Genomic DNA, 14,300 nt, shown 5'->3' on the forward strand with positions numbered 1-14,300 from the left:
ATTGGCATTGAAAGCATTACCTTTTATCTTCAGCATATTTTGTTACTTGTCTATTAGAGAAGCCAATACGTGAAACTTTAAGATATATATATATATATATATATATATATTGATAATCTCTCCTCGGTTTTAGTAAATATCAATGTGTAATTAATATCGATGAACATATCACTTAATTCTCTTTAAAATGATATCCTACATGATATGGCTCACATGGAGGTGCCGTGCCTTGAAATGTGGGGAAAGGTCAAAATTTAAAAGTACACAATATTGAAAGTCACTGTTCTTTTTCCGTGGTGATGAGTGAGTTTCTCAGCGGTTTCTTTTGTTTTCATGCACCTAAACATCAACATAAACATGCAATCAAACACACCTCTGCACAAGCAAACACATAAGAAACAAACATGCATGGGTATTTCAAACAACGACTCCAACCATGATATCTCACAGAACCATCACTACATAAACCACAACAATTATTGACACAGACAAAATAATCATGTTCTGTGTTGACCCTTCATGACTATTTCTGCTCGTTTTGCAGCTTTTCCATTCAGACCTCATCCAACAATTTTGAATCCTGCTCTTTTTGTGATAATAATAATAATAATAATAATAGGTCCATTTATATAGCGCAGCTACTATGTGCATATACTCTACTGGCATGATCATAACAAATATGGTATCATTTTAAAGAAAATTAAATGATCTTTTGAATGATGTCAAATATGCATTGTATAAAATTGGGAGTTGGGAGAAATTAATGACCAAACTCAGATTTTCAAAATTTTTTGCTGCAAATGATGTATGTTCATTTTAATTGTAATATTATCATGATACATTGATCATAAATAAGCAAATATAGATTAGAAAATTAACAACAACACTTGAAAATTACAAATATATCAAGTTCCCTTTTTTTCATAAAATTCACACCAGAAATCAACAGAAATACACGAGGAAAATCGCAATGCAGGATATCTATATTTTATGCACATGGCAGGATATATCCAATATTTATATGTTTACTTTACATTTTATACAAATATAAAGAACAATGGACCTAATTACCATCAATAACTGTGCCCTTGATGATTAAGAGGCCATCAAGTTTTAAACTTGCTACAGCAAGGATTGTATGCGTGAAGCTGCATAATGTTCATCATGTGTTATCAATACATAATCAATAATAATGTATGAAGATATTCTGGCACTCAATCGTGGTGAAATTGATTCCCAGAAGAAGAAAAAAAAGATTTCCAGTGACATTAAAAAGGTGTCAGCTTCCAGATAGGTGTTTCACAAGGAATTAAGTAGTGTGACTTTAGAGTTGTGCTTAAAAGCCAACACACACATGTTATTTAACATGTAATATGATTGATGGGTATGGTGTTGTGTATGATTTGAACAATGCAGTGATGCGTTACGTACCGTATGCAGCTGAAATTTGAGTCCAACTCTTTTAAATCTTTGTAAAACACACCCCCTTGTCAAATATCAAAGTTTACCAAGTAAAACCAAATCATAGCATACTAAATAAGATGCATCTATCCATGATTAAACAAATATATATTTAATACAAAAAATAATGCACATCAAGATCAGGTGTGCTCATAGAAATTAATTGATGATATCTAAGAACAGGTTTGGCATCTGTGAGATGGAAAACGGATATGTGCAGGGGGATATCTAACGTACATGTTTGTGCAATTACCCTTATGTCCAAGTTTCATGAATATGTACATACTTTCTTTATGACGACAGTTCAAAAAGTTGGCATTGGTTAACATTTCAGCATTGACTTCCTCGCCGTCAGAAAGAGTAGAGCTTATGTCTCGTCTCTGGCATGAAGGCGAGAAAGAAAAATCAATAACCATACTTGTCTTCCAGCTCAATCACCCGATAGGATTTTATTACTGATAAGGCTCTTGAATTTACAGTGTTCAATCCTTCAGCATTTGCACATTATCAGATTCTAGGCATGCAATGGGATGAGCATAGTGCAAGCCATGTTATCATTTCAACCAGCGCCATCACAAACACAAACTGACAACTTCTCTTTGTGATGACAAAGCCTACTCCCCCATAGTTTGTGACCGGAACTTTATTTGCATCTGGCATTTGGGAAATGTTCTCATGAAAACGGGGCCTGCAGTATGGCGTCTGCAATCCGGTGTTCAGCGAAGAGTTCTTTGATGCTCCTGATTTTTGCTTTGGATAGTTCTCCTGCATGGGGAGAAACATAAGCAAATAACAGAAATGTGAATAATGGATTTGATTATTTCCCAGGATTGCACTAAGTCGAGTTGAGTCTTACAAGCAATAAGTATGATGAAAATTTTCATGTACATTATTCTCCTCTCCAGATCGAATCATTATCTCCAGATTCCTGGCACGAAATTTACTGAATCCAGCAAGGGAATGCTTGTGATCCACTTTGATGGTACATAGTAGTAACAACCTCACATTTTGTGACCTGCCATCCCACACCAGTAAGTCACACAAAGTGATTTTTTTTTCTACTTGAAAAAGCACACCAAAAGCTATAAAATAATATATAACTTGTCAAAATTGATAAAAATATAACCTACATAAGTAGTTAATTGAAAATAGACGGAATTCAATGAGAGATCCAAAGAATAGTGAGGGAGAAAACAAAGTCTGAAGGACAGGGATCACTGAAGCATGATGCAAGGTCTATGAAACTTAAAGAAGTAGGGAAAAACAAATGAGGTCAAAGAAACTTTTGTATCCCATCTTTTATTCAATTATAGACAAGAGTTATCGTGTTTACAAGCAAAAGATAACGGACGGACACCGAGCATGATACAATAATACGTCCAATAGGACGGGCGTATAAAAAGAAGAATTGCCTATTCACATAAATTTATTTATACATACCTCATTTAATTTTTACTTTTAAAAACCAATTAACTACTTAGGCTATCTACAGAGAACCTACTATGGCAACCTATTGTTGCTTTGGGGTGGCTGATCATATATGTATGTATGTAATGGGGATTTCCATTGCTTTTCACAGAGCCTATGTCCAATGAAAGGTGATAACAGTTGGCTTGAAACTCACCATTTGAATGAACGGTTACACTGGTGGGTCTATCTCCTTTGAGGTCATCATAGATAAGCTGAACATCGCAAATTGCCTGTCCGGAGTTTGATAAGGTCATTCCGATGTTGTTAAAGGCATTGCTTGAAGTCACCTCTCCTGGGATCAATTTCTTGCAATTCTCCTGAAAAATAACACAAATTGAATGAATGGAGTTATTCAAAAGCAAATGGATTTCATGCACATGTATCACCGTTAAAACAGACATTTCAGTCACATGACTCTTAAATCAAGGGTCGAGGGTTCGAATCCAACCTTTGGCAAGGCACTTATCCATGTTTGTCACCCTCCAACCAGGTGTTAAACGAGTACCGGTACCCGCTGTAGGATGTGGAAGTCAATGCGATTAGATTGGCATGTGTGCAACGATAAACGGTTCCCTGGCCAGGATACTCCAAGGGAGTGGAGATAGTGCACAGAATGAGTGGAACAGTGAATGGATCCTATGAACGGGGTAATAATAATTACAAAGTTAAGCACTTAGAAACCAATGTATGAAGTGCTACAATGCAACTATTGCTATTATTAATGATAACATGAATGTTTTTAGGACCCAGAGAGAAGCCGGGCTTGTGAGAGGGGTCATACATGTATCTAAAGCAACAAGTGGAATGCCTCTGGCCGTCTCACCTGCATCACGCGGTTCAATATAGCAGCAGTGCTGACTTTGAATACTACTCTAACTCGCACAAGATGTTCAGTGATACATGGTTACTCTTATGTCCACTTTTTATGAACTAGACCAATAAACTTACAGAGATATGATGGTTATTCAACAAAAAAACCAACATGGCCAAAGTTCATTGACCTTACATGACCTTTGACCTTGATCATGTGACCTGAAACTCGAACAGGATGTTCAGTGATACTTGATTACTCTTATGTACAAGTTTCATGAATCAGATCCATAAACTTTCAAAGTTATGATGGTAATTCAACAGATACACCCAATTCGGCCAAAGTTCATTGACCTTTGACCTTGGTCATGTGACCTGAAACGCGCACAGGATGTTCAGTGATACTTGATTACTCTAATGTCCAAGTTTAATGAACTAGACCAATAAACTTTCAAAGTTATGATGGTAATTCAACAGATACCCCCGATTCGGCCAAAGTTCATTGACCCTAAATGACCTTTGACCTTAATCATGAGACCTGAAACTTGCACAAAATTTTCAGTGATGCTTGATTACTATTATGTCCAAGTTTCATGAATCAGATCCATAAACTTTCAAAGTTATGATGGGAATTCAACAGATATCCCCAATTCGGCCAAAGTTCATTGACCCTAAATGACCTTTGACCTTGGTCATGTGACGTGAAACTCATGCAGGATGTTCAGTGATACTTGATTAACCTTATGTCCAAGTTTCATGAACTAGGTCCATATATTTTCTAAGTTATGATGACATTTCAAAAACTTAACCTCAGGTTAAGATTTCGATGTTGATTCCTCCAACATGGTCTAAGTTCATTGACCCTAAATGACCTTTGACCTTGGTCATGTGACATGAAACTCTAATAGGATGTTCAGTAATACTTGATTAACCTTATGGCCAAGTTTTATTAACTAGGTCCATATACTTTCTAAGTTATGACATCATTTCAAAAACTTAACCTCAGGTTAAGATTTGATGTTGACGCCGCCGCCGTCGGAAAAGCGGCGCCTATAGTCTCACTTTGCTTCGCAGGTGAGACAAAAACTAATGCTCATTCATTTGAACATGTTGCCCCCCACCCCCTCATGTTACAAGGAAATACCAGCAAAAATGAACTCATGCTTTCCAATTCCATGGAAACTTGTGAAAATAAAGATTTCATAAGTGTTTGTTCAACCTACTCACCGAGTATGGAAATTATTGTTTTAAATGAAAATTTCAAGATGGCGGCCAAAAAATGTAAAAATTTTGAACCCCATGGACCCGGAACATAAGAGGTCATCAACTAGACACTTCAGGCAGCACAAAAGAGTTGGTTAATAAAGTGTTCTCTGATGGGACCCCTATTTTAGACAAGTTTGGCTATTGCTCTATAAACCGGTACAAGCACTCACTTTTGCTTCTTCTACTTGATGTCTTCTTGAAACAAATGCATTTAGGCTGTCGCTGACCACCTGTATGAAGGCCTGCATATCTGTGTTGAGATGGTCCTTCTCCAAATCCTTGATGGGTAGAAAGTACGGTAGGTTATGCTTGACAAGGTGGAGATTCTTTGAAGCGTTGTTGGATATGACTGCGTAGTATGGTTGAAAGTACTGCCCATGGTCGAAGGTGTCCCATCGTACCCGCACCCTATTTCCATCTGTTTTGTGGACAGTGCAGCCTGGAGGGAACAAATATTAAACAGACATATTTATCACAATTCAGATGTAAACTCGTGGTCTGAGGAAACGTCATGGCCTGAATTTTTAGAATGCAAGAAAAAAATTGAATGTGTGAACGTGTGTTGTAGCTAGTCTGCAGGTACAGACCCTGACTGAAAATGTATCCTACTTGTGGGTTTGGGGACAAGCCTAGCTAGCAAAAATTCAACTTCACAACAAGGCATTGTGGCATGCACCTGTAATCCAAGCTAAAAAGGGGAAGTTACAAATTGATGGAGAGGTTCTAGCCCTGGATCATGTCTTTCGGATGATGTTTTATTCATCCTTCTCTATCTCCAAGTGGCAACCCAATAGAAGTCCACGGACGGCTACCTGTATTTCACAACTTTGCTTCTAAACTGGGATTACATGGTGCTTTTTTTAATAATTTAATTTCAGTGCATTTCAATTCACTTAGCATGTATTTACATACATGTACTTATATCAAGAAGTGAAAATTATTTGTGGTTATTTTGATGTAAAATTTGTTCATGAAAATAATACCAACCCACCTAAACAAAAGTGTATTAAAAAAAGACAAAACATTTTAAATTCTCTTTTACCTGTTAGTCTATATGATACAGACAACTCTCTCTGTTTTAGTTTTGTGGCTTCAGTCACAGCATCCTTAAGAGTCTTTTTGTCTGTTGTCTTCAATGTTTCCTTGACAACCTTCATCAAGGCTTCATCACCAGAATCTGTGCTCTGCAAAACAGGGCCCAGCACCTGTACAAGGAGAGAAAAGAGGCAAAATCAACCTCTTGCAATGTAACTACGATCCATACCTGCCATCATTGCTAAAAGTTTGATTGAGATTTCCATGACTAATTGTTCAATGAAATAAAGTATTGTAATTTTTTTAATCCAGTAAATATGCACAAATTTTGTAATTTTCAAAGGAATGATTAAAACAAAATATCTGATGACAAACAAATCACCACAGGAGTGTTAGTTATTTTAGAAAATTCTATACATCAAGTTTATCAACACTCCTTCAACTATCCCATTAGCATGGCTTAAATTATTAAAAAAATCTAACATGTAACTCATCCCAAAATATTAACATAATACTGGTAATGAAAACAATTTTTTCAATAGAAAATGAATACCTGTAATAATAAAATAATTGAAAAAAAAAATTAATTGCATTTGAATTCTGTTGATGTACCAGTGCATAAACTGAGAGGCAAAGGGTTTTAACATTTCAAATAACTTCTGCAATCAAATACATTGTGTATTCTTTAACAACCTAATGACCTCACTAGGCTATTTGAGCCGACTGATTGCTTGCTATCCAGGGAACCAATGTAAACATGACTGGTGGTTCATCTTCGCTCTTTTAAAATTTCTTCTGCAATATCCTTCTACCTTGCCTGTATACTCAGCAAATTCACATACAGTCAAACTTGTCTATTTTTGCCACCCCCAAGGGAAACAGAAAAAAAATGACCACTGGAGACAGATTTCCTTTATCAGGGTTCCCAACTTTTCAAGAATACATAATTCCCTGATTTTTTCCTGATGATTATTCAAACCCATTCCCAGTTTCGCACGTTTTCTAAGTTTTTGCAGTGAATAACATGTATTTTCAGTGTAAAAAACAATAATGCAAAACTAACTACATGTACCACCATAACCAGTCATTCAATGGATGTTGTTTTGATAAGCAACAAAATATAACAGATTCGAAATGATTGACTACCATGCTTTCGACTTTTGGGCTGATCAAAATTCCCTTAGTTTTTTCTCTCATTTGAGGCATTTTTCCCTGATTTGATGTATGATTTATGAAATTCCCTGATTTTTTTCCCTGACTGGAAAAAAGTGAACAGGTTCTACAACTTCTTGATTTTAAAAGATTTAAATGCTAAAAACAAACACTGGGCGGTTATCAATAAACAGGAATATTCTTCATTTTCTTTCTCTTTTAAAAAAATATGGAAAACAGATGAACATTTCATGGATGTAAAAATGTGAAATTTAATCAAATTTCAGGAAAGTTTTTTTTTTCCATATGGACAAACAGGTACCAGTATGCTTTGAATGGTAATTTTAACAGCATTTTGACTTGGCCATAGCATGCAATTATGATTGGAATGAAAAATCCAGTCTCGCTTGAAAATCCTTCCCTGCCTCTTATAATTACATGTAGGCCTGGGTATATTGGTACCTTAATTGGTGAGTTTGCAACCTGAACCTTAAGGAAGTCCCTCCTCTCCTGGAGCTGGTGCACAGCTTTCTGAAGGGCTCTCAACATCCTCTCCTGCTTGGCCCTACTCCTGGATCCATGTCTCAGGTCCTGGGCTTGCTGCTCCAACTTCTGTAGATGCTGCAAAGTTCCTGGAATTGGCGAGAAAGAGAGAAAGAAACATGGAATTGCTCTTATTTTTTAATTTTTGGTGTGGATATTTGGATTAAATTCTCATTGCTTGCCCTGATTGCATGTAGATGTATAAAAATTCCATAAATACTTTTTGGCATGAACTTAAGGAATATATCTTCTTAATTTTGATTTGTTGTAGATTAAGTTACACTATATATCTATAGATTCTCTTTCATTTTATTTTTTAGAGTCTGTATTGAAGACTGAATAATGTCCTTTTAAAAGATCTATTTTTCATGCCTTTTGTCTCACTGGATATGTTGCAGAGTCAGCCTACATGTACATCCTCCCCACACATTTCTCGTTGTGTGGGTGTGTGTGTGTTTTTCTTACATCTTTTATTTTATTATTTCTCACCTTCATCCTTTCTTTCATGTTTTTTATGTAAACTTGTTAATTCTAATACCCTTTATCACTTATTTATTAGAGTCAAGCAAGTGGTGTGAAGTAAAAACAAAAACTACTTGCCCAAATCAGGCAAGCAAAACTCTCACTGTGAAATGAAATTTTACAAGGTTTTCCCATATTTCCCTACAAAAATACAGAAGAGAGAGAGAGAAATCCCCCCCCCCTCCCCCAAAAGTTAACAACTTCCTCAATTCAAATTGCAAGCCAGTTTGCACTATTTTATTTGATCTACATGTACATACAAATGCACAAAGTCTGTACACATACATGTAGCTGGTGGCCAAGTGGCCTCCCGCCTGCGTGGCACTGATGGCAAGCAGGAGCCTATAGATTGGTTCTCAATGCTGCTGCACCTGCACATCCTCGATCAAACTCAGAGTGAACAATCTCACATGAAAAATATTTTCCCACCAAAATTATCACAAAATCATGATATTTCAACAATTATATAGATTCTCAGATTACTCATTGGATGATTAGTGATGTGATTGGTATTGGAGGAGCAAGTTATTGAGTTTTCGAAACTACATGTAGTTGTTTCAGCCTTTGTTTTGAGTCTTGTACTCTTGTTAAGTTGTTGTGATCAGTGCAGACTTGTGGGAAGAAAATTGCATATATGCCACGATGATTCTTCTATTTTTTTTATTTTAATGTTTCACTTTAATATTTTACTCATTTCTAAAACATTTCATTTTTCTTGCAATATATATTTAAAAAACCCAACAAATATCGCTCATAATTTTAGTAGGATGAAAAAAAATCTTTGATTTTATTTTTGAAATTGAGCTTTCTTCGTCTTTCATTCTTACTTTCTTTTTTTATTCTTTAATTCTTTTTCCCCATCATTTTTTAAGTACAAGTCCACCCCAACCAAAAGTTGATTTGAATAAAAAGAGAAAAATCCCCAAAATATAAAACTGGAAATTTCATTAAAATCAGATTCAAAATAATAAAGTTATGTTATTTAAATGCTTTGTTTGATTTCAAAAAACAATTATATACACAGGCTGGTTGGTATGCAAATGAGGAGACTGATGACGTCATCCACTCACTATATCTCTTGCATTTTATTAAATGAAATATGAGATATTCTGATTTTTTCTTCATTGTCAAGTGAAACACTGATTAATTCCTCCCTGAACATGTGGAATTCAACTAGCAATGTACTATATGGGTCAATCCATGTCAAATCAACCAATGCTTGTCACCCGACCCTCTTCGATTTTCTTTAAACTCGCACCAAATGTTGCCCTAAGTGTCTGACGGAAAAATCTGAAATATTTTGCCCCAAGGTCAAATGGTTGCTAAGATACGGCCTCCCATAGCAACCAATGCGCACACAACAAAATTATTTTAAATAAAATTGCCTATTTTTGATTGACTACTGCAGCAAAGTTTGATTGATTACAGTCTTCATTTTAAGTAAATTGGAAGAACTTTTTGGTCTAAACATGCAGAGTATACTGTAGCGCGGACCTGTCAACGGATTTCGCACACGAGGTCACCGAAAATGGCGTTAAGCATCCGTGTCAATGATTTCAGAAGCATGTTTGGAGGCTCATAAATCCAAAACTAAATTAGCTTAGAACCAAATATTATGCACACTTATGGACTTTCAGATACTCAACAGAATTACAAAAAATTGACCCAAGAGTATGTGTCGTTTTCCTGTAGGGCGCCCTCAAAGTTGGATTTTTTTCAAAAGATGCCAAGTTCAAGGTCACGGATCACCTCCCGTCCCATCGAGGAGGGGGACCAATTTCTGTGTTTTGATAGACATTTACCCATATTTTCAAGTGTTACTTGAGAAATTTTGCTACCGGAATGTGAAGGGGCTAATTTGCGCATTCCAAAATGGTCGTAAATACCCTAAAATTGATGTTAATGACACATACATGCTTTTCAACACTTTTCAAATTGTGATAACTCAAAGATGAAGAGCCCAAAGACATTGATCTCTTCTGTGATGATAGTCTGTAATTAGTATTAAAAGGATATATCTTCAAAAATAGTTTGTATTGTTGGTAATGACCTTGAAAACACACCTAAAATTCAATAAAAACAGTAAATTGGCTAATTTTCCAGAATCAAAAGGCATTCAAATGTTGTTTACATTGACTTTCAAATGGGTGTCATTTCAAGACAAAGAGTGAGCTTAAGCTAAAACTTGAAAGACATGTTCAACTTTTGGTCTACTTTGAGCAACATAAAATATTTGAACTCAAAACCATATCATTTGACCTTGAAATTATTCCAAACATAGCTATTTGTTGCTTCATAAGTAGCATATTCAAATCACGCGTGTACATTGTACTTTGCAACACATTTCAAAATGGATTTTCTCATAGAGAGAATACCTGATCAGGCTGATATTTGCAGTATAAGTAGTCTGTAATGGGTTCTTGGAGGATCTACAGATTAAGTACCTATTCTCTCATGACAATGACCTTGAAAATACAGCTGAAAATCATAAAAATCAATATATCATACAATTCTCATTAATAATCAAGTGTTTTTATCCACTTTTAATTGTGTGTTATTCCATCTTAGATTGTGAGTTCATGCTGATAATTGCAAATCATGTTCCACTTTTGGTCTACTTTAAGCTACATGAAATATTTGAGATCAAAACCATATCATTTGACCTTGAAATTATTCCAAATATAGCTATTTGTTGCTTTATAAGTAGCATATTCAAATCGCATGTGTACATTGTACTTTGCAACACATTTCAAAATGGATTTTCTCATAGAGAGAATACATGATCAGGCTGATATATGCAGTATTAGTAGGCTGTAATGAGTACTTGGAAAATCTACAGTTTAGGTAACTATTCTATCAAGACATGAGTGGGTTAAAAACACTTGATTACTAATGAAAATTGTATGATATATTGATTTTCATGATTATCAGCTGTATTTTCAAGGTCATTGTCATGAGAGAATAGGTACTTAATCTGTAGATCCTCCAAGAACCCATTACAGACTACTTATACTGCAAATATCAGCCTGATCAGGTATTCTCTCTATGAGAAAATCCATTTTGAAATGTGTTGCAAAGTACAATGTACACGCGCGATTTGAATATGCTACTTATGAAGCAACAAATAGCTATATTTGGAATAATTTCAAGGTCAAATGATATGGTTTTGAGTTCAAATATTTCATTTAGCTTAAAGTAGACCAAAAGTGGAACATGATTTGCAATTTTCAGCATGGACTCACAATCTAAAATGAAATAACACACAAGTAAAAGTGGATAAAAACACTTAATTATTAATGAAAATTGTATGATTTATTGATTTTCATGATTTTCAGCTGTATTTTCAAGGTCATTGTCATGAGAGAATAGGTACTTAATCTGTAGATCCTCCAAGAACCCATTACAGACTACTTATACTGCAAATATCAGCCTGATCAGGTATTCTCTCTATAAGAAAATCCATTTTGAAATGTGTTGCAAAGTACAATGTACACGCGTGATATGAATATGCTACTTATGAAGCAACAAATAGCTATATTTGGAATAATTTCAAGGTCAAATGATATGGTTTTGAGTTCAAATATTATATGTTGCTTAAAGTAGACCAAAAGTTGAACATGTCCTCCAAGTTTTGGCTTAAGCTCACCCTTTGTATTGAAATGACACTCATTTGAAAGTCAATGTAAACACCATTTGAATGCCATTTGATTCTGGAAAATTAGCCAATTTACTGTTTTTATTGAATTTTAGGTGTGTTTTCAAGGTCATTACCAACAATACAAACTATTTTTGAAGATATATCCTTTTAATACTAATTACAGACTATCATCACAGAAGAGATCAATGTCTTTGGGCTCTTCATCTTTGAGTTATCACAATTTGAAAAGTGTTAAAAAGCATGTATGTGTCATTAGCATCAATTTTAGGGTGTTTACGACCATTTTGGAATGCGCAAATCAGCCCCTTAACATTCCGGTAGCAAAATTTCTCAAGTAACACTTGAAAATATGGGTAAATGTCTATCAAAACACAGAAATTGGTCCCCCTCCTCGATGGGACGGGAGGTGATCCGTGACCTTGAACTTGGCATCTTTTGAAAAAAATCCAACTTTGAGGGCGCCCTACAGGAAAACGACACATACTCTTGGGTCAATTTTTTGTAATTCTGTTGAGCGTCTGAAAGTCCATAAATGTGCATAATATTTGGTTCTAAGCTAATTTAGTTTTGGATTTATGAGCCTCCAAACATGCTTCTGAAATCATTGACACGGATGCTTAACGCCATTTTCGGTGACCTCGTGTGCGAAATCCGGTTGACAGGTCCGCGCTACAGTATACTCTGCATGTTTAGACCAAAAAGTTCTTCCAATTTACTTAGAATGAAGACTGTAATCAATCAAACTTTGCTGCAGTAGTCAATCAAACATAGCCAATTTTATTTAAAATAATTTTGTTGTGTGCGCATTGGTTGCTATGGGAGGCCGTATCTTAGCAACCATTTGACCTTGGGGCAAAATATTTCAGATTTTTCCGTCAGACACTTGGGGCAACATTTGGTGCGAGTTTAAAGAAAATCGAAGAGGGTCGGGTGACAAATTGTCTGAAAATTGGTTGATTTGACGTGGATTGACCCATATATAGTATATTGGTTCATTCTAGTTGGTTTTTATTGTCAAATCTGTAAAAAATGAAATATTTTATAATTCACAAAAACAAAAGAAATAGTGAGGGACATAATGGATCGTCTCGTATTTGCATGTCACTGAGTTGTGTATATCACTGTTTGGTGAAAATAAGCCAAACTTAAAAATGTCATAATTTTCTTATTTTTTTTTTATTTTACATCCGATTTTTAAGAAATTTTCAGCATTATGATAGTTTGATTTTTCTCTTTTTATTCAAAGCAACATTTTTCTGGGTGGACTTCAAGGACTTGACCTTTAATTCTTTGCCCTTTCTACTATCCTTGGCCTTCCTGCATGCCTTTTGTCCCATTCCCATCTATGCATATTTTCAATCTTCCTTTCTCTCTGGGTTCGTTTATTTTCTTAATTCTTTCGATCTTCCTCATTCTTTTTCTTACTTTCCTTTGTTTTCTATATTTCCTGATTTTCCTCCATTCTTTGTTTCCTTAGCTTCCTTCCTCTCCTTCTTTTCATTCTTTCTTTCCTTCCTTCTCACATTCTTTTCTTTCATTCTCTAGCTCTATTCCCTTCATTTCTTTCATTGTTTATTTTCATTTTTCCTTCTGTTCTTTTCCCTTTGTTAATAAGATTTCCTTTCTTTCTCCCTTGATCGAGTCCCTTCCTGTTTTTCTTTCTTCAGTTGCAAGCCATCACCAGACAGTAGGCTTTTCATCCTCACTTTTAGTTTCTTTTTTCTTTCCTGCTCCCGTTTTTAGATCTAGATCTCGATACTTTTTTTTTCATTCCATTTTCTCTCCTTCATTCCTTTTTTCACCCAGGGCCATTATATTCATCACATCAGTGTGAACATGGTGATTCAGTCAATCAGTGTGATGCCACCGGCTTTGACATGCCAACGATCAGAAAAGCATTATGATCGCCGCGCAGCTGCTGTGGAGCTCTCTATCTTATCCAGCTCATTGAATGAGTGCCGCCGCCCGGCCCGGCCCTGGCCGGCTGGCGACACGGAATTCGCTGACTAGCCGGGCCGAGTCCCCCCAGTCATGCCAGTCCTCGCGCCTCGGCCATGTCGGCCCGGCTAAGCCTAAGGGTAAGCCTAAATCTGATTTATAACGAGCAAAGTAATAACTGTACTCACCTCTGGATAATCCATCTGTTAAGACCTCCATGCCCAGTTTATTAATCTAACTTGGACCCTGTAAAAAGACTGAATTTAACACCGTAGATCTTGGAAAAGATTGTTTGAATCCAGTCGAGCCAAATTAAATTCTACCGCCGATCGATCGCGCACATTAATTTAAATTCTGTCAAACTTTTGTTTAAAAAAAATCAAAATATTTTTTCACCTTTTTAAAGTAAAAATTAAAGTAAAAATTAATAAAATAAGTATTTTAA

The 14,300-nt window shown here is 35.6% G+C and overlaps 1 protein-coding gene across 1 annotated transcript; it reads right to left on the bottom strand.

Annotated features, from left to right (window-relative positions):
* Positions 1 to 971: 971 nt before the first annotated feature.
* Positions 972 to 14,211, bottom strand: LOC121420534 (centromere protein O-like). Its single transcript, XM_041615212.1, has 6 exons — positions 14,044 to 14,211; positions 7,657 to 7,826; positions 6,050 to 6,212; positions 5,178 to 5,446; positions 3,086 to 3,248; positions 972 to 2,226 (listed from the first exon to the last, which is right to left on the bottom strand). Exons 1-6 carry the CDS (start codon positions 14,072 to 14,074, stop codon positions 2,135 to 2,137), a joined length of 888 nt encoding a protein of 295 aa, XP_041471146.1. The 5' UTR covers positions 14,075 to 14,211; the 3' UTR covers positions 972 to 2,134.
* Positions 14,212 to 14,300: the final 89 nt, after the last annotated feature.

The sequence above is a fragment of the Lytechinus variegatus genome, chromosome 1, assembly GCF_018143015.1.
Source record: "Lytechinus variegatus isolate NC3 chromosome 1, Lvar_3.0, whole genome shotgun sequence".
Taxonomy (NCBI): domain Eukaryota; kingdom Metazoa; phylum Echinodermata; class Echinoidea; order Temnopleuroida; family Toxopneustidae; genus Lytechinus; species Lytechinus variegatus.

What these genes read in the sequence shown, in the direction of transcription:
- LOC121420534 (XM_041615212.1), bottom strand. Translation starts at nt 14,074, where the DNA reads ATGGAGGTCTTAACAGATGGATTATCCAGAG. An exon ending in TTGCAAACTCACCAATTAAG is followed by an intron (nt 6,213 to 7,656) that starts GTACCAATATAC and finishes CTCCTTGTACAG; the next exon opens with GTGCTGGGCCCTGTTTTGCA. An exon ending in TGTAACCGTTCATTCAAATG is followed by an intron (nt 2,227 to 3,085) that starts GTGAGTTTCAAG and finishes CTCCCCATGCAG; the next exon opens with GAGAACTATCCAAAGCAAAA.